The sequence below is a fragment of the Vulpes lagopus genome, chromosome 7, assembly GCF_018345385.1.
Source record: "Vulpes lagopus strain Blue_001 chromosome 7, ASM1834538v1, whole genome shotgun sequence".
Taxonomy (NCBI): domain Eukaryota; kingdom Metazoa; phylum Chordata; class Mammalia; order Carnivora; family Canidae; genus Vulpes; species Vulpes lagopus.
In genome coordinates this window covers 56,459,674-56,480,339 of record NC_054830.1, presented here as the reverse complement: position 1 = coordinate 56,480,339, position 20,666 = coordinate 56,459,674, and the positions used below count along the sequence as shown (strand labels likewise).

At 49.9% G+C, this 20,666-nt stretch overlaps 1 protein-coding gene across 2 annotated transcripts in view; it reads right to left on the bottom strand.

Moving 5' to 3' along the window:
• MGLL (monoglyceride lipase) overlaps window positions 1-20,666 on the bottom strand; it is a 113,980-nt gene that overhangs the window by 21,539 nt on the left and 71,775 nt on the right. For both annotated transcript variants that reach the window (XM_041761449.1, XM_041761448.1), the window contains exons 4-5: window positions 10,164-10,300; window positions 8,764-8,874 (exon numbers count right to left, since the gene is read on the bottom strand). In XM_041761449.1, coding sequence (XP_041617383.1) covers window positions 8,764-8,874; window positions 10,164-10,300 — 248 coding nt within the window. The remainder of the gene's footprint in view (window positions 1-8,763; window positions 8,875-10,163; window positions 10,301-20,666) is intronic.

The window sequence follows — 20,666 nt, the reverse complement described above, 5'->3', positions numbered from 1 at the left end:
GTTGGGATCTGGGCTTTTAAAGGTTAAAAAAAGGTATTGGGCAGCCTGGGTGGCTCAGGCTTCAGCCCAGGGCCTAATCCTGGAGACCTGGGATCAAGTCTCATGTCAGGCTCCCTGCATGGAGCCTGCTTCTCCCTATGCCTCTCTATCTGTGTGTGTGTGTCTGTCATGAATAAATAAATAAAATCTTAAAAAAAATAATAAAGGTTAAAAAAAGGTATAAATAAAAGGAAAATACGGCAGATAAGGAGCACATTGCCATAAGCAGGGAAGCAATGTGCCGTACCCCGTGGCCTCTGCTGGGCTCCAACCGCATCGGGAGGGTGGACTCCGTGGGACTTACCTCCCCAAGGAGACATTGGCAGGAAGAATTTAATGTGCATCCCAAAGTTTGCACAACTGGTCTAGACATTTTGCCATCCTCAGTGACTCTTGCCGCAGATCCCTGAGTGGTGTGAGGGCTTATGGTTGACAGTGTGTGACCCTCAGAGTGGCCCATGTGCCCATCTGGTCCAGCCCTCAAGGACACCACTAGTTTTCTGTGCTTCAGTTTCCTACCCATTCCCAGATTAGAATGGCAGATAGCCAGGAAAAGGTGCGGGGGCATACAACCTCAGTAGCCATCCTACAATAAGGTGAGGGGGAGAGACCACCCCGCATCCATCCCAGAGCTCCGAAGCCCACCACCAGATTGCTCAGTGGCCAACAATTTACATTCTGTTGCCCATCACCTGATTCTGCGTGGACCTGAATCAGGTGCCAGCCATTGGTGACAAGACATACTTACCTTCATCTTTGAATCTATATTTCTGCCCTTCATGCTTCTTAAACCAAAACATTTATACCCCAAAGTGCCAAGACCCCTATTTCTAGAAGAAGATGCTGACAGTTTAGGTTTGACAAGGATCAGAAAAGGCAGAGCAGTGGCTCAAACCATCCTTGCTCCGCTTCCACAGAGGGCCAGGAAAGACTGTAGTTGCCAGAGAGGATGACAGTCGTCTCTCTGAGCCACAACTTTTCTTTCTCTTAACAGAAAAACTTTTGCAGCTACAGGGAGCTTTTAGGAAAAGTCTTGGAGGAGAAATAAAAGAGGAGGGCTATTTCTGGACAAGAATTTGCTTTGTACAAAATGAACAATGCCAGGGGCACCTGGGTGGCTCAGACAGTTAAGTGGCTGCCTTCAGCTCAGGTCATGATCTCGGGGTCCTGGGATGGAGCCCCACATGGGCCTCCATGCTCAGCGGGGAGTCTGCTTCTGTCTCCTGCCCCCTCACCATGCTCTCGCTCTCTCTCAAATAAATAAACAAAATGTTTTTAAAAAGCAAAAAAATCCCAAAATGCATAATGGCCAGGTTTGGTCTCTGGAGGAAACTAAACAGGGCAGATGAGTCGGCTGCCGTGCCTCCCCCTCCTGAGTACAGTAAGCCAAGTGCTGGGGAGACTGGTCCCTCCCGCAGTCTGACCTTCTCCCCCAAAGAACAAGCAGAAGGAGACATGGCAAGGGTGTGTCATGCTCAGGACTGGAGGTGGTGGGTGGCTGGGCCACTGATGTGACCAGCTGTGCACCTCCCTCCACAAGGATTCACAGGGCAGCAGCCACTCTTGCTCCTCTGAGGGAGCGGAACCGGTGGGTCCAGGCTGGGCGAATGCACCTAAAGGAGCAGCTCAGGACAATATGAGTCCCGTGACAGGGCGCAGAGGCAGACACTGGGGTGGGAGCAAGGAGAGCCGGTGATTCAGGCACACACACAGAGGAGGCTGCAGACCCTCCAGGAAGGCAGGGGGCACAGACTAGCCTTCTCTCTCGTCAGCCTGGTGGCGTCTTGGCTCTCAACCCCGCAGACCTCCCCAGGGCGTTGGCACCGGGAGACTGCTAAGCTCTGGGTGTGAGTCAACACCAGAGAGAGCCCGCAGAGATGCCTGGCACCCCATTCACGGGACAGGCCAAGGGAGGGAAAACTGAGGGAGGCTTCTTGACTTCAGGGAGTCCCTTGGAGTGACATGGGCACCTTGCCTTCCCAGGAAGACAGCACTGTTGTTGGAACCTTCTATTCCTTCCATCCCATTAGTGTAGTAACGGTAGTGGGAGCAGCGCCCCCAGCCAGCCCTCTCCCTCCCTCCTGTAAGTGTGGTCCTCACACCAGCAGCATGAGCAGCACCAGCAGCTCCTAGGGACTCTGGCCTAATTGGACCAAGGTCTACATTTCCACAGGACCCCAGGGCATTCTTGTGCACTGTGAAGGCTGACAGGGTGGGGATGCAGGTATGTCTCGGGGGAGCATCACAAATGCCTCTTCCCAGGTCCCACCCTGAGAGATTCTGATGGAATTAGTCTGAGGTGGGGCCCTGGAGTCAATCTTTTTTTTTTCTTTTAAGCTCCCTGGGTGATTCCAGCGTTCAACCAGAGTAGAAAAAGTGCTCTCGTCCACTCCCGGATGGGTCCGGGTATGGACAGGGTTGAGGCTGGCACACGGATGTCTCTGAAAGGCATGCGGCCCTTTTGAAGGAGCCAGGATAAAAGATGTGTGGACAGGCCTGACCCTTAGCTCTTTTTCTAAAGCTGCAAAGTCCCAAACCACATTTCTAACAAGATGTAATTGGGTTGAGGCAAATCTTTGGCTGACAATAATGCAGATTAAAAAATTTTAAAAAGAATTAGGTGCTTAGCATCTTCCCCACAAAAAGAATCCAAGAAGGTTGCAGGGGCAGGATGCCTTAAACAGTTGCAAAAGATATTCCCTTTCCCTGCCCTTCTTTTATGGGTTGTTTATTCCATCAGCCAATAGGGCAGAAAGAACTAACCGGGTTGATTATGGCGATGCAGAGAGTCAGACAAGCTGAGAAGGGGGTATGAGGGAAGGAAGGGCACGTAGTAAGGAAAGAGCGGCAGTGGCAAAGGCCTGACAGACAGAGCCCACACCCTGAGGATCAAGTCTGTTCAGGCTGCCCAGGTGGCTGCCTTGCCACACCATCATCTCCCTCAGCCTCCACCATCATCTCCCTCAGCCTCCACCATCATCTCCCTCAGCCTCCACCATCAGCAGCAAGAGCCCCCCAGCTCTTTCCAAGAGAAGGCTAAGGAAGCTGGGAGAGGTGCCAGGGAGGGGTGCGGCTCACCCATAAAGAAGTTGGAATAGAAGAGAATAACCTTCTTGTTGCCAGTTCGCTCAGGCTCTTCGGATAATCCTGCAGGAGTGTGGAGAGCGCCTCAGATCCAGCTCAGGGGAGGGACGACCACAGACCACCCCCACCATCCACGACCCCTCCCCAAAGGTTTGTGCCCCACAGGAGCTCCCAGAGGTGCTGACTCAGCAGGAACCGCAGGTCTCATCATCGGAGGATAATTTGGGGACGGAGACCTACAGCTAATGGGCACCAAGTTGCCAGCGAAAGAAAAAGGAGGCTGAGAGCCAGGCAAATCTGGATTCAAACTCTGGTTCCGCATCACCAAGAAAGTCTCCGGTCCTCAGTGTCTTCATCCCTCAAATGGGGATAATGAAGTGACCCTCAAAGCCTGGCTGGGGAGGTTACCCGGGACCCAGGTCCCACGGAGCTCATCCTTAACCACCCTCCTGCCTTCTGGCCCTGGGAGAAGCTCAACAAATACTCCGTGGCTGTTTGAAGACAGAGCACCTGCTGATGTTTTTCAGAGCAAAGACTTCAGGAAAAGCATGTGGCCTGCAGCTGTGCAATGAACGTCACGGTCACAGCTAAAACCCCAACCTACTGCACCCACAAAAAAGGACAACTCTCTCAGAAGTGAGGTGCACCTCCTGATGAGCAAGAGGCCAGAGTGTGTCACTGGCCTGTGACACACCCTCGGGGGCATTCCTGAATGAAGTGCAGCGCCCATCACTTTAAATACTAGTGACTTGCACAAATGCCTCTATTGATCTAAAAGGTTTTAATGGCTCCCTAAGATCATTTTTAAGCTTCTGCCACTGAAAGACTTGACAGGAGGGAGGGAATGACGATCGCTATCTTCTAAAGTGGCTCCAGCAGGAGCCCTGTGCAAAAGGGGCCAGAACCCCAGGCCTCCTGTGAAGGAGGCGTCTGTGCAAGGGTCAGCTTAGAATTTCTTGGTGGGGGAGGGATGCACCCTCAGGCCAGCCGAGACTGGAAAGTACCTTGTGCCTTTTCTATAAGCCGAGCTGGGAAGGAGGGCACAGCTGCTCATGGCTGCACGCCCCATGCCTGATATATAGCAGGGGCTCCCCAAAGATGTGCTGGGGAGATGACTCATTCCTTGGATGCCAAGTGTCTAGGGGTTTGAACCTCTAGCTAGGTGCCCAGGTGCGTGCAGGACAGAGGTACACCCCACCTCCACCAAGGTACATCACAGCTGCCAGATTCACGGGCCAGTTCATGACCCTAGTTTAGGTCCTGGTTTCTGTTTATTAGGCAGGTGCTTTAACCAACTAAGCCACAGAGCCTTATTAGGTCCTGGTTTCTGGCTCTAACTTTACAGCAAGTGAGAAAGAGTAGCAATTTCCCCTGCTGCCACCCACCTGCACTCCATCCCCAGCCCCCAGATGATCCCCAGGGCCTTCTGGAGCCCGGTGACTACAAACAGATGAGAATGTGCTCAAGTCCAGGGAAGCTGATGGCAGGATGTTCTGGGCTGAAAGAGAGCATCCTGTCTTGCTCACTGGCCTGGGCTGGGGCCCAAGCTAACCTTGAGCAAGACAATTGGCCTCATCCTTGTCTGTGAATTGGGAATTATTTTTCCCTCTTTACTGGGTGGTGACGGAAAGGAATTGAAACAGTGTTTCACTGAGGTCTAGGTTCATGGCAGCCCTCCTCTCTCTACTTGGCCAGCTGCCTTGGTTGATGGGGAATGGAAGCATCTGGAAGTGCTGGGCTGGCTCCTGCATCCCTGACCCTGGATCCCAGGGGACAACCTTCAGGAAAGAGGCAGAGAAGATCATTTAGAGGACTACCCTTCCTGCAGGCTGTGAGCCCCCATCCTGACCCCAGGCACGGCCCAGGGGGATTTCTGGTGTTCTTCACCCTACCTCACCACCCCCTCCTAGAAAAGCTAATGGCTCTGCAACCTGCCCTGAGTTCCTGCACGCTGTTCCAGGGCAAGGCTAAGTAAGGAGACCAGAGTCTAACACATACACCCTCTAGCAGGGCAGCTGAGGGTGTCATCTCTGTACCCCAGAATGACTCTAGCCCTGCTGCTCTCAGGGTGTGAGACATGGAGATAATCCCCCATGAAATGGCCTCATAAGCAGCTGAGACTCGTTCTGATACACTGGATATTGTTTCCAAATTTCTCCTGCTGTCACTTCCCTTGTGCAACCACATTCTAAACACAGACAGGGTTTGGGGGCCAGAAGTCTCCTTTGTCTGTTCTCTGGGCTCAATATACCCCAATGTGTTGAAAAGGGAGCATGGGGCAGCCCAGGTGGCTCAGCAGTTTAGTGGCGCCTTCAGCTCGGGGTGTGATCCTGGAGACCTGGGCTCGAGTCCCGCGTTGGGCTCCCTGCATGGAGCCTGCTTCTTCCTCTGCCTGTCTCTCTCTCTCTCATGAATAAATAAATAAAATCTTAAAAAAAAAAAAAAAAGGAAAAGGGAGCATGGAGGTTAAGACCAGATGTATGCAGGTCTGGCGGGGTGTGGGGGACAGGGCCGGGGTGGGGAGGGCAAAGGCTGTAATCTGGTGGGGGGATCAGTGTTCCCCATTCCCGGGGGGTGGGGGCTGTCATCTTCCACAGGCCTGTCTACTCAAAGATTCAGATGCCTCGTGCTGCCCGCTTTGATGATTTGGGGAGTCTCTCCAGCAGGAGTTTGGTCCCATAAAACAAATGGTTGCAACAGTCCATGGGCTGAGCTCCGGGAGAGGAGGCCCAGGGCCAGGACTCCAGCTTTGTGCTCCGCGGCCCTGGGAAGGCCCCCTCCTCCACCTCATGTCTGAGGTCTGTAGTGGGGCTCACAGACCTTACCTGATCCAGGCCCTATCCTGAACTGTTTTTGCTAATCCTGCTGGGGAGGGAGCTGCAAGAGGTATCTCAAAGTAAAATAACCGAATTGAAGCCAAACCCTCAAAAAGGAACAAGCCGACAGAAAGCACAAAGGGGGTATTCTCATTTGTGCAAAAACACAGGACCGGATGGAGGGTGCCTGCGTGTCCCAGCTGGAAGGACACTCTGGCTACCCACCTCCGGGCAGAGAGACCGCGTGCTGTCTATCCTCTCTCGTCGTCCAGAGTTTGAACCATATGAATGTATTATTCTAAAGATGTTTAAATTTTAAACATTCTATGAGACTCTGTCAGGAAGGTTATTAGACAAGACCTGATGTGTGCAGGGGTAATCAAGTCACCCCGGGGGCGGGTAGGCAAACGAATCAGAGACTCTGTCAGTCAAAACTGCCCAAGACCCAGAGGCAGCAACAGATTTCATGGTGGGGAAGATGTGTCCTCAGGTCTGGGGGCAACAGGAAATCCAATTTGTCTTGGTTAATAAGAGGAGACCAGCACCCCCCAGGGACGGCTGGTTCCTGATTTGACAAGGTGATCTATTAGCACAGAGCCCCGAGAGGTCACGCTGGCAGCCTTGCCCGACAGTTCCACCTCTGCCAGTGACCCTGAGGGGAAGCCTTGTGGCCCACCTCCGGGCCCTGCTACCATGACCCCATGTGCATTGTATCTGGTGAGCCTCATGGTCTCCACTTATCTCTAAGGGAAAGCATCCTAGACGGAGAGTGGTCAGCCCCAGATCCAAATCAATCTCACAAGTTGTGTGATCCTGGCGAGTCACTCACCCTGCCCAAGCCTCAGTGTTCCCATTCACAAAGCAAGGTCACAACCTCTCCCTAGGGCGATAGTGCACAAGAAAGTGCCCATGCTTGGCAATCGGTGAACTGAGTAAATCTTCCTGAGTCAGAGAATATGGATGCAGTGAGAACTTCCCTCTCCACTGTGGTGATCCTGGTCTTGCTTATTCTACTTAGAGAATAACCTTGATTTGAGTGATTTGGCTTCATATAATCACACTCATGATGGGAGCTGTCCCCACAGTCCTACATCCTCTTGCACGTTTCACTGACCATGAAGTAGCTCATCTGTGCATTTTCCCTGTGGTTCTATGAATTACCTTTATTTCTTTCCATGGCAGAGCCAGGGTGGCCTCCCACACAGCCCTGAAATTTACTAATGATAGTTGATTTCAATAAGTCAGTGGCGGTTTCCTTAAAATGGGGTAAAATTCGAAGAAGCTTGTGCATCTCTGTTCTTCAGCCAATTAAGTAAATCGTTGTTCTCTGGTTAAACCATCAGACAGTTCCAGGTTTCTCTTTTACTCAGCCTGCCTCCATTTCAATTTGGTGACATTCCTGTATCTAAGCGAAAGCCTGGACACAGGACCTGCCCACCCATCTCTGGCTGTGGGCTGGAGGAAACACTTTGAAAACATTTTCATAAGGTTTCATTCCCTGCAGTGCGCTCCCGTTTGGATTCTCAGGAGAATACTGGAGGAATCAAGCTAAGGCAATTATTTAAGTGTCCTGCCATCATTTGATGGTGAGGCCAGGGAAAGTAGGCTAAGCCATGGGCTGATGGCCGCCCAGTTCCTCAGGGCCCCCTGACTCCCCATCTCACCCCCCACATCCTTTGAGAGTTCTGATAACTGGCTCAGGCAGCAGCCCCATAAGATTAACCCTACCCTGGGGATCCACGGGGTGTGTGGCTCTGTGCTCTCTTAAACCTCACGGCGCTGAAGGATGGGTCTGTAACATTCACAACTCATGTTCACAGCAAGCAGTCCTGCGAGGCCATGGTTTCATCTCCTTTCTCAGAGAAAGCACCTGTTCTACTCCTAGATCTTACAGTTGACCCTTGAATAATTCCAGGGCTAGGGGTGCCAAACCACCGGGTAGTGGAAAATCATGTGTAACTCTGACAACCTCCTCCCCCCAAACCTAGCTCCTAATAGGCTACTGTTGACTGGAAACCTTACTGATAACATAGTTGATTAGCACATATTTTGTATGTATCATACACTATATTCTTACAATAAAGTACACTAAAGAAATAATGTTATTAAGAAAATCATAAGGAAGAAAAAAATCATAAGGAAGAGAAAATATAGTACGACATTTATTGAAAAAAATCCGTGTTTAAGTGGGCTCGTGGAGTTCATATCTGTGTTGTTCAAGGGTCAACTGTGTTTGTTTTTAGCTTATTTGCCTTGTCAGAGTCACTCGAAGCGCCAGAACCAAGAGCATGTACACACATGCTACTCCATAACAGTGTAACCAAAAACCAAAATGATGGATAAAACAAAGTGATGGATCAATAGAGTCAGAGGGAAAAGTGCTCTGGGCTGGAGCAGAGCTACAGTGAGTATGCTTCTACGGCACCGTTACAAATGGCCTGCAATTCCACTCACTGGGCACTTTTGGCTGAAGTTGGCAAATATTCAATGAAAATCAGCTCAAGCCTTGAACATAAATTGTTAACAAAGGTTGTTTTGCTGGATTCCTGTCACCTCTCCCCTTTTTAACTCTCACCAATAAAACATGCATAAACAGGAAATCACTTTTCTTTCATCTCTAGGGGGAAAAAAAAAAACAACCACACCTGGCTTTGGAAATTATAGAACCCCAGTGGCAACAATGTTTGTTATTTGTCCAAACCTTCACGCAGCAGATCATGAAGTCCAAAAACAGACTTCGGCCCTCTTGCCCACACTCTAGCTATAAATCGATACCCTGGGTCTTTGAACTGCAAGACTTGCACAGAACTGGAAGTCCGTTTACCTTGAAAGTTGTTGCAGACTCAGGATTGGCAAGAACCAAAGGTGAAATCAGGACCATGCCAGAGAAGTGGCTCGGCCTCTCCGCGGCTGTGAGGATGGCGATGGCACCTCCCTGCAAAGCAAAACGGGCAGGGTTGCCACGTGCCAGCTTCCAGCAGCGCACAGCTTCCTACTAAGCACCATCTACACGCTCCTCCTAAGCTGCAGTCCTGGCCTGGAGCCCTGGGGAGGTCTACCTTGGAATAGGCACCATGGAATGTTGGATAAACTGGATCTGAAATTATTTTATTACACATGTTTTTTCTCTGGGTTTTCCAAGAGCAAACATTTCAGAGAGATATAAATAAGGCTCCTGCTTGTAGGCTGCAAGTTAAACAACACATTCCTACTTCGTTTCAAGCCAAAAGCTGGCAGGCCCCCAATTCCTCCATCCCGTCAGCCTTAATAGGAGATTTTTGTTTTTGTAATCGGATTATATGGACAGATCGCTATACTTTTTTTTCTTTTTCCCGGTTCGGTCAGGCTCCCAGAAATTTAGGTTCCAAGAAAAATACTGAGTGAACGTGGATGGTGCTGAAAGCCTGGGGCCTTGGTTATTTGTCTGAAGCTGCGGGTAACTGGAACCAAGAGTTGAAACCACGTGTGCTTACTGAGGCCAGGCGGGTAAGAGAGACCCAGGAAGCCAGACAGGTGGTGACAAGGGGGGCAGAAGTCCTGCCCCAGAGTGAAGAGTACCCTCCTCCTGCACCCCACATTCAAATTTCATCAGTTCAAGATTCTCTGCCAGCCAACTTGTCAGCCTGTTGGGAGCTAGATATGCCCTGGGGCCCGCTCATTGAGGACCATGAGTCTGAAGATGACACTTGGTTGATTCTTAGGGGATTTCATACATTCACAAGGTGAAAAGGATTTCGAATGACCTTTACGGAATGGTTGCCCTGGGAGGCTGTGTCTCTAGTTCCCGTTTGTACACATAGGGTTTGGGCACGTTCCCGCCCCGAGAAACAGCTCTACGGGAAGAAGTGCCCTTGGGAAGCTCATGAGAAATGGCACTAAGGGGTCAGCAGAGCTTGAAAAAGAGACTGATTTCCCAAGAGGCCCCACAGCTGAGGTCCCAGTAGGGATGGACAGGCAGCCTCCTGGCACTTGGGCCCCAAAGGGAAGCTAGCTCCCTCTGGGGCTGTCTCCTGGATTCCAAACCTGGCTCGTCCCCAGCTAAATTGCCTGGGAGCTTCAAGTATAGGGCATGCGGGGGGGGGGGGGGGGGGGGGGGGGGGGGCGGGGCACGTGCTACAAAGGCAGAGAGCAGATGGGGTGGGGAGCACCTCTTCTTCATCACGGCCTTCTCACATCTGCCACCCACTGCGAGGCTGAGGATCAGGTCTTCTGGGGTCTACTTACCATGGAGTGGCCCAGAAGGAAGACAGGAAGCCCTGGGTAGTCTTTCTGCATGAAATCCACGTGCTGTAACACGTCCCTGATGAAAACGTGGAAGTCAGACACCACCATTCTCTCCCCTTCGCTCTGTCCATGGCCGACTGGAAGTGAACGGGAGATGAGAATCGCAGTCACCAGGAGTCTGTCTGCTGCTCAAGCTCAGGGATTTCCCCACCAGAATGACAGGCGGCTCTTTACTGAGGACCTGAGTGTAGCATCTCATCGAATCCTTTCTTTCCCACCACTCTCCCACAGGGGACTTCTCTCCCCATTTTCCAGCTTAGGAACTTGAAACACAGACTGGTCAAGGAACTTGGCCTAGGTCACACAGCTGGAAGTGGTAAGCGAGGATGTTAACATTGCAAAGGCTGTCCACACAGCCAGGAGGCTCTCCGTGTGGCCGTTACCAAGGAAGGAAGAAGGCACAGGTGCACAGAGTCTCACCAGGCCTGATTTTCTACCAAGTGGGCAGGAGTAAAAGTGATGGGGCTCAGAATTTTCTGGGTTTTTCTCAGCTCTTTGATCCTCACAGTTGTGTTTCAAGGTTAGCCTTTTGCCAGGCAAAGGGTTGCAGGCTGTCACCCCATTTTACAGCTTTCAGTGACGATAATATGACAAACACACAATGAGAAATAGTCAAGTGTGTTTGCCAGAGATCTCAACAAAGCCGCAATAAAACTAGGTCACAGTGTATTCCTCCTGGATTTTATGATCTGTCACATTTCTGTACTGCACATTTCCCCTTGTTCTTTTCTTAGGGTCTCTCCACGTTTTCCCCTCTCTGAAGGACATCAGTCGCTATAGAAACAGCGCGCTGGCTTTCTTATTCAGGCTGTAAGCAGCTCATGCAACTGTTTGAAAATCACAAAAAAGAAAGAGCTCCCAGAGAACAGGGGCCACACAGCCAGGGCATCTGCCCAAACCCCTCCCGCCACCTCTGTGGGGCACCTGTCACGGGAATAATGATGGCAACACTCCTTTCATGGATGGCAAGGATTTACTGCCTAGAACTGACAGGCGGCCCACACCTCCAACCCAGAACCCACATTGTTGGGCCATCAGCAAGCCCCCATTTCCCACTGTCCTGTCTGCCACGCTGCCCTGCTCTGGCCCTGCCGTCACATGCAGCCCAGTGCCACCAGCTCTGTCACCTTCCCAATGGCACCCTCTGCTCCCTTACCCCCTGAGGATTTTTGTCTCCTCTTTAAATTTATTTTATTTTATTTTTTAAGATTTTATTTATTTATTTATGAGAGACATAGAGAGAGAGGCAGAGACATCGGGGAGCCTGATGCAAGGACCCCAGGATCACACCCTGAGCTGAAGGCGGATGCTCAACCATTGAGCCACTCAAGCTCCCCATTTTTATTATTTTTATTTTGGCAAAATATACATAACACAAGTTTTATCCTCTTAACTACCTTTCAGCATAGAGTTCAGTGGACTTGAGTACATTCACGTAGTTGTGCTGCTACCACCACCATCCACCTGCAGAAGTTCCCCAAACTGAAACTCCATACCTATTGTTATGGTCTGAACTGTGTCCCTTCCTCCTCCCATCCCCAAATTCCTATGTCGAAGTCCTAAATCCTTGTGGCTCAGAATGTGACTTTATTTGGAGACAGGGCCTTTGAGGAGGCCTAAAACGAGGCCCGTATGGTGGGTCTTAATCTTAATCGACTGGTGTCTTGATAAGCAAAGGAGGTTAGGACACAGAGACTTAAAGGGCATGCCCACAGGGGAAAGACCATGTGAGGACACAGGGAAAAGGGGACGATCTGCAGGCCAAGGAGAGGCACCTCAGACAGCCCTGCCGACACCTCAATCCTAGGCTTCCAGCCTCCAAAGTGCCAGAAAATCAGTGGGTGCTATTTAAGCCACCCCATCTACAGTGTTTTGCCACAGCAGCCAGAGGTCTGATACACCCATCCCATAACAATTCCCCACTCACCTCTCCCCCCACGTCCGCAGACTGTAGTTCAGTAATGGTATGGGCCAGTCTTATGTTTAAAGTTTAAGTTATTACAAATATGTCATAATCATTTCCCCTGTGTGTTTATGTTACTAATTTGATATACTATTAGACTTGTTAATTTCACATTTCAAGAAATTTGTTTCCAGCTATAAGTTATGCTTTTCAATTTAATTTTCTCTTCTGAATACATACACATTGACCTCGTACAATGATTGGAAATTTATAGGAAGCTTCATCCAAGGAAGTCTCACTTCTATGCCTATCTATTCTACCTCTCCTCTCTTGCTCCCTATGGTTAACCATCTTCGTTATTTTCTGTTTTTTTTCTTGAAGCACTTCTTTTTGCAAAAAATATGAAAATTGTCTACTCGTATTTTCCCTCCTTTCTTGCATTAAAGGTCGCATGCCATACAATGCTTCTATTCTACAATAGGCTTTTCTTTCACTTTTAGCATATTCTGGAGATTATTTCATTACAACCAGGCTACAGAACTCTTCTTCATCTTGTTGAACTGCTGTGTGATACGACATTGCCTGAGTGAATGGAAGTTCCTTCAAGCAGTCTCTCACTGAAAGCTATTTTTTTATATAGATTTTATTTATTTATTCACGAGAAACACAGAGAAAGAGGCAGAGACATAGGCAGAGGGAGAAGGAGGCTCCCTGTGGGGAACCCGATGCAGAACTCGATCCCAGGACCCTGGGATCATGCCCTGAGCTGAAGGCAGATGCTCAACCACTGAGCCACCCAGGCGTCCCTTAAGAAATTTTTCTATGTTAGTTGCTCTTTTGCCCTTTGACTTCATTTATGTTGTGTTTAGCTGTGCGGGTGCATCTTACTTTTAAAGAGCCAAATAATAATTCATTTCTTTCTATGGCTTCTGAATTTTGATTCTTGGTTATATAGGCTTTCCCTACTTCAGGGTTCTAAAGGATGCTGTCAGTCATACGTTATGAGTTCTTTTATAGTTTCATTTCTTTTTTTGTGGTAACACGTATATAACGTGAAGTTCACATGAATCACTTCTAAGTGTTGAGCTCCGTGGCATCAAGGACACTCATGGTGTTGTGTGCCTGCCATGTCTGTTGAGCTGCAAAATGCAGATGGGTCTTCACTGTCTTAACAAAAGTCATAAAAGTCCATTACTTCATCAAATGGTGGGGTCATCATTGTAATACATGGAAGTTCCCATTTTCACTTGAATCTAGTCTATTTCTGAATTTCTGCTCAAGTCCTCCCATCTGCTTCTTCTTCGGGAGTTAGCTCCCGTTATTAAGCATTACAGTATCTTCCTATCCTTCCTGTGGATTAAAAGCAGGCAGGAGGGAGGCCCCAGCACTCCCCAGCTCCCCTTTGCTCCTGTCTGTGGCTCCTCTGGCTCTCCTCCTGGTGTAGAGGTCTCCGGGCCACACAGTCTCTGGCTCCTGGCTCTTTCCAGAGCTGCAGATCCATCTTGCCGGTCCCTGGTCTGAAAAATTCCCATCTGTCCCTTGGCTCCTTAAACTGGTTCCAAACCGGCTCTCCTCCTGGCTTCTACATTTTGGTTCATGGCCCCATCGTCTCTCCAAATCATTCAGGCCAAAACAGGGCTGTTGTCTTGGACTTTCATTCTATCCCTACATCCAGCTGATGCCCAATTCCTTCTGGATTTCCTGAGGCATAACCTCCTGAATCTGTCAATTGAAGGGGGTGAGGCCCTCGTTGGGTGTCACAGGCCACAGTCTCTTGTCCGGTCTTCCTGTCCCCCACAAGCTCCCCGTGCTCTAACCTGCTCGGCACTGCCCTGCTCTGCTTCTGGGAGCTGCTCAATCCTCACGTAGCCAGACCTCCCCCACTTTCCAGAACTCGGTCTGTACATTCCAGCCCAGGATTTGGGGCCTTCCCTAAAGGCTCTTACTCGTCCCTCTGCCTCATAGAAACTTTTTTTTTTTAAGATTTATTTATTTATTTACTTACTTATTTATGAGAGACACAGAGAGGCAGAGACACAGGCAGAGGGAGAAGCAAGTTCTCCACGGGCAGCCCAATATGGGACTTGATCCCAGAACCCTAGGATCATGCCTTGAGCCAAAGGCAGATGCTCAACCACTGAGCCACCCAGACGTCCCAATAGAAACATTTTAAGGCACACTGACACCCACCTGCCCACTGTTTGTCAAAGCATATCCATATTGTCCCTGTCATGGAACAGCTGGCCCCTCTGGGGCAGTGTCCTCACTCCTTCACCAGGCCAGGAGCAAAGTCCTTTAAGACCAGTTACAAATCTGACCACTTCCATGAAGTCAGCTATAGCCCTCCAGATGCAAGTGTGATTTTTTTCCCTTCCATACCCCAAAGTATTTCTTGTCTATCACACCTGAGCTGATGAGACGTGCCCTTTTTCTCTCCCCCAGCACCATCTGCCCCCCATGGCCTGAGGGTCCTCGGAGCCAGGGTGACAAAAGCTTTGGTTAGTGGCTCTTGACCCCCACTGTACTGTGTCGTGGAGGATTCTGAGGCTAGTCTGGCTGGACTGGGCAGAAAGGAGCATAGTGAATGATTAGTGATGTGTGCAATGGACAGGAAGGAGGAGGTTCAGCATGTGTGCACCCCGTATTTGCCAGGCTATCCTGGCAAGCAAGGATCCTATTTTATTCATCTGCACATGCCTTGGGGCTCTGTACACAGGCCTGGCGGCAGGTAGGTGCTTGATTAATGCCTGTTGAAATGGATTGTAGGCAGTATTTTCATAATGGCCACTCATCAAAGAGATTTAACCCCATGACTCCAGTCACAGTGGATGTGATACATTTCCTTTCCCACCCTGTAGACGGAGCCTATGGAGCAACAGTCTGCACGTACAACTCAGATTCTTCTTTCCCTCATATCTTTTTATTATTATTATTATTTAAATTCAATTTGCCAACATAAAGTACATACTTAATTTCAGATACAGTGTGCAATAATTCATTAGTAGTGTATAACACCCAGTGCTCATCCCATCACGTGCCCTTAATGCTCATCACCCAGTTACCCCATCCCCTACCCCCTCCCTCGTGCTTGCTCTCTCTCTCAAATAAATAAATAAATTTTTTTTAAAAAGCTGGTAAAATTCAGTCTTAAGGGAAGAGCGAGTGTACAAAGCAGGAATAACACCACCTGATATTTGAGTGGCAGTGTATAATTTACAAAGCCCTTTCCCAGGGTTTAATCCATCTGATCCTTCCAATTCTGTGGGTTAGGGTTCCATTCTCTACTTTCTAGCAGAGAACAGTGACCCTCAAGTAGACGGATGGGGCTCGGCCCTGCAGACTCCAGGTCCAGTGCTTTACTGTCACAGCTCTGTGGGAAGCATGAGCAGGAGGCAGGAGGCTGGGAAGCTGGTGGAATGAAAAGCAAAACCCCTCCAAACAGGATGAAGAAACCGCTGTGAGAACACACAGCTGGCCTCTGGCCTCCGAGCCTGTGCCCTCGTGCCAGGAGCTGCTCACCCATGAGGCAAGTGCGGGCAGGGGTCGATCGGCAGTGACTCACGTGGAGCAGGTCACACTCGCCACGTGGCTGAGCTCTTTAATGCCTGCACATGTGCAAACACGGGCCCTGGGAAGCACCCTCTGAGAGCCTTCTCAAATATTTGAGCGCGGGGTACAGTGCAAACATACAGGCCAGGCAGAGACCAACATCCAAAATGAACCACAGCACGCAGCAACAGACACTCACTGAAGACCTCATGTCTGTGAGCTCACAGTGTTCAAAGGTGTCAGCACGGACACAATGACCCATCTGGGAGGTTCAGCAGCCTCCCTGGGCCAGGGTCCCCTTGAGGACGTGCTCTCTGAGCTAAGCTGGGAAGAACGGCCGGTTCCACGATGGGCAGGGTGCGCGGGCCTCTGCCCCAGGCACAGAGTGGATGGACCAGGATCCCAGGTGGGAGGGAGTGTGCTGCCTTGGGTTTGGGGCCATAGTCTGGCTGTTGGCATCTATCTAGAGAGAAGGGGCACCCGAGACAATCTAACAAAGAGTGACATGTGCATCTGTTTAAAAACTGGCTTCACTTGATCACTTTTGCCATGAGATGATCACAGAAAGTCTTGCCCAAGGCTTTGTCCACTGCCTACATCTATGCCCTGCCCCCTAGGTATAGGGAACCCTGACACAGCTTTTGCTATGGCTGCCAGGAGTTAGGAGGGAACTTCATCTCTGGGAGGAGGGACGGAGCCATCAGGGTGTGCAGTGGCCCTTGGGGTGGAGTGGACTGAAGACATGGTGAGTCAGAGACCTTCCTCAATGAAGAAGGACATGTAGCCCTGGCCGAGGTCCTGGTCTTGATCTCTGGTCCTGCCTCCACCCACTAGGCCCCCCCATGGAGGAGAGCAGCCCCCAGCTCAGAGGCTGGCCTGCAGCAACACTGACCTTCTCTGTAGACCTAGAGACCCACAGAAGCTGCAAAGTCCACAAAAAGCCTTAGGGTGGCAGAGCTAGTAAGCCACATCTTACCTCTACCATCAGGGAAGAGATGTGGCATGTGGTATTTAAAATGCAGGCCTGGGATCCCTGGGTGGCTTAGTGGCTCAGTGTCTGCCTTTGGCTCAGGGCATGATCCTGGAGTCCCTGGATTGAGTCCCACATCAGGGAGCCTGCTTCTCCCTCTGCCTGTGTCTCTCTCTGCCTCTCTCTCTGTGTGTCTCTCATGAATAAATAAATAAAACCTTTAAAAAAATAAAATAAAATGCAGGCCTGTGAGTACAGGTGTTAACATCAGACCAGTGCTTACCTGCACCGGTTCCTCTGTCTTCTGAAAGGCACAGATCAGCGAGGCAAGTCTAGAATGACCATTTCTATGAGACCTCAGGGTGCCCACGTCCCAACTTTGCCATCTGCCCTGTGAAAGCAGTGCCTGGCGTCTCTGGTGAGGGGTGTGTGGTGGGGGCCTGGGACTTCAGTTTTCCTAGCTCCTACCCTGTGTGAGGGTTTCTGTGAGAGCAGAAATCTCTCCTCCTTTCTCACCTCTGCTCCTCTGGAGGTGCCTCCCTGCCCTCCAAGCTGGCTGCCTTCCCACAGACCACACAGGTGTCCTGCCAAAGAAACCAACTCTGAAAAGATGAAAGAACAAGGAAAAAGGCTCTGGTCTTGGCTTTGGCTCAACTTCACAACACACCCATGGAGATCCAAGGTGCAATTAGCTCTGTTGTATTTCTTCGCAGCAGCCCAGTGAGAACCAGTGAGGTCCTCTGTTCTTGATTTTCTAAAGGACCTTTCTTCCCATGGGCAAGGCAGCCATGGGAGGGGATGTGGAGCTAACTTGGCCTAGGCTCTGGGAAGCTGGCTATGGTTTCCTTGGGGACATCCACTGGTAAGAGGACACGCACTTCCTCCCACCACAATTAGGGTGTTGCCTCTGCATTCCTGGCTTACCCCAGGAGATTGAGAAGCACCATGTGTGGTCAGGCCAACCAGACAGACGATCATCAGTCATCGTGGAGCTTCCGGCCTTGAGAATCATGTGACTGGACCAGCAGCAGCCAGTTGTGGGAGTCACAGCTTCTCAAACCCAGAGGGAGAATTAGCTGTGGATGAGCGCCAGAGTGGAACAGGCATTGGCAGGAGCAAGGTGAAGGCCATCATGGAGCCCCCACTTCTAGGTCTAACATAATCAGCAACTCATACATGATAACTGAAGGAGAGAAACTGATACAGCCACTGTGGAAAACATTCTGGTGCCTCATAGGGTTGAGATTCCATACTTTACGACCCAACAATTCCACCCCAGGTATAAATATGCCCAAGAGAAATTCTTGTGCATACACCAGGGCACAGGCATATGACCGGGGCAGGCTGTTTCACAGCCAGAGATGGACATCTTGTAGCAAAGGGGATTACTCTACAGGTGTTATAAGCTAAAGCTACATCCTGCAACACGGATGAATCTTAGTAACAGACATAAAGTGAACAAAAGCAAGTCACAGAAGACTGTGTAAGTGTGCAGTTTAGCCATTTTATATAAAGCTAAAAAAAAAAACCCAAGCAAAAGCAAACAATACATATATTTTTAAAAGAGTTTATTTATTTATCTGACAGAGAAAGAGAGAGAGAGAGAGAGCACAAGCAGAAAGAGAAGCAGACTTCCCCGCTGAGCAGGGAGCCTGATGTGGGGCTCGATCCCAGGACCTCGGGATCCTGACCAAAGGCAGACATTTAACTAACTGAGCCACCTAGGTGCCCCACAAACAATGTATTTTTTGAGAGTGCCATACCAATGTGATAAAAGCAAAAAATAACAAAGCGAGGGAATTTTAAGATGGTGGCTACCTCGATTACTTGCCCAAGTGTAAAACTGGAAGGCATGTCTCCTAAAGTTGGGGGGGATAAATGAAATCGAATAACCTACCGGGCATACAGGAGGTCACTGGCATATGCTAGCTGTCACCCACCCCCCCTTGCCCTACATACAGTTTCAGATGAGAAAACTCGTAAACTGTCTCGGGGGTCAGCACTCTTCCATGCCAGAGCTCTTCCGCATGTCTAACCTGTTTTTCTCACACTTATAAGAGTTTTGTCTTGTCCAGCTCCCAAAGAGATGGAGGACAGCCGGTCTACATCCTCAGGACAACCATGGCCTTCTTAGAGACAAGGCATTAAATAACCTTTCAGCTCAGTTTCCTGAGAATTAAAACTCCCCAGGTTTAACATGTAACAGACCTTCCTCCCCCTTCCAAAACATTAAGTTGGATCTGTCATGTCCTCCACCCAATTCCAGAAGTTCCCATGTGATGCTCTTCAGCTGCTTGGAGCTTAGGGTCAGGTAAACATGACAAAAACAGAAATGCTGCAACCCAAGTTCAGCTTCTGTCAAACCTCTTTCAAGCGCTAACAGAAAAAACAGCAGTACGCACGTGGTAAAGTAGGATTGCTTTAAAACAAGCGCAGATTCATTTTGCCAAGATGTGAGATGCTATCTTTTCAATATACATAAAGTGAAGCTTACTTAAAGCCTTGGAGAGGTGCAAGCGCCCAAGACCAGCTGAGATCAGGGTCCCAGAGCTTTCAGAGAAGGCGAGAAGTGGGCCAACATGTTCCCAGCAGCACAATGTAAATGAGGTGCAAATTCAAGATACACACATAAGATGTTATGAAGGCAAAAATTAAAGAGACCCATTTGTTAAGCTTTTATTATATGCCTGTGCTTATGCCAGCCTCCCGGACCTGTGATTCCTCTTGTATGGTGATAACAACTCTCATTGGAGGATCACCATCTAATGCAAAGACAGGAGGCAAAAGCCAGAGAAGACCAGGCACCAGAGGACTGGCGTTAAGGGTGGACTTGGCTCTGTCTCCATGTGACCTGGGGCAGGTGGCCTCGCCCCCAAAAGCTCAGCTTCCTCCCCTGCAGTAATAGGCACTCACTCACAAAGCCCACTCCATGGGGCGCTGTGAGGATTAAGTGAGAGCCTGAGGGTGAGGTGGTTAGCGCTGTGCATGGCACGCAGTAAGTGCTCAATAAATGCCTACTGTTGTTATTAGGTTATTATGAACCCAGGGTCTGGACCCAAAGCAGCCCTGCATTCATTGCACTGGAACATCTGCTGTGTCATTTTCAGTTCCAGCACATCACTGACCACTGCCAGGATACAGGGAAGTCATCTGCTCCTCAAAACCGGCATTAATTATGTAATAACATGACACAAGAGGGTAGCAAGTGAGAATTATGTCAAAAGTGCCCGTGAGTCCTAGAAATTTGTGAACAATGACTTAGATCTTTCCTGTAGATTCCTCAAGCAGATGTGGGGGCAAGCCACACCCCAGGAAGCTTTGTTTCCCTAAGGAGTAAGCTGGGTAGGAGTCCCACATGATAAGGGTGGAGGGGTGGAGGTTGGGGGCCTGGAGGCCAACCTCAGGCATTCCCCACCAACTCAGTCATGTCAGAATGAAGCAAAGGGATGAAGCAAAGGGAGGCCTTTAGCAGAAGCCATCTGCCAGGGTTCTAGGGGCTCTGCTAGCTTGAGCCCCAGATCCCTGCTGGCCCTGTCTGTGAAGAGGTTAGAGACTGGCCACCTGGCTCTCTGCCCACCTTCACCACCGGGACACAGTGATCTCCCGGCACAGAGGGATGGAGCACGGTCCTGCGGCTGCGGCCCAGCCCCTCTGTGGAGTGAGCGTTCCCCAGCCACCCAGCTGTAGAACGCCAAGGCACTTTGTCCCATCAGGCGGTGGGACTGTAGCAGGGTGCTAATCTGTACGCTAGCTACTGGCCACATGTATCAGTTGAAGGTAAAGTAATACATGTTCAAGGCAGCTCTCTGGGAAAACCAGACAAGCATCGAGGTAGCCACGGAGTGTGGGGTTAGGTGGGGGCTACTCTGCAGTTAGACATCCTCAGGTCCAATCTGGCTTCATTATACTAAGGCATCATATAGGGTTTGCAACTTCTTTGAGCTGCAAAGTGTGGGTAAAAATAGCCCTTCTCGACTTGGATTGTTGGTAAGATTAATGGAGATAATGTGTGCAAAGTGCC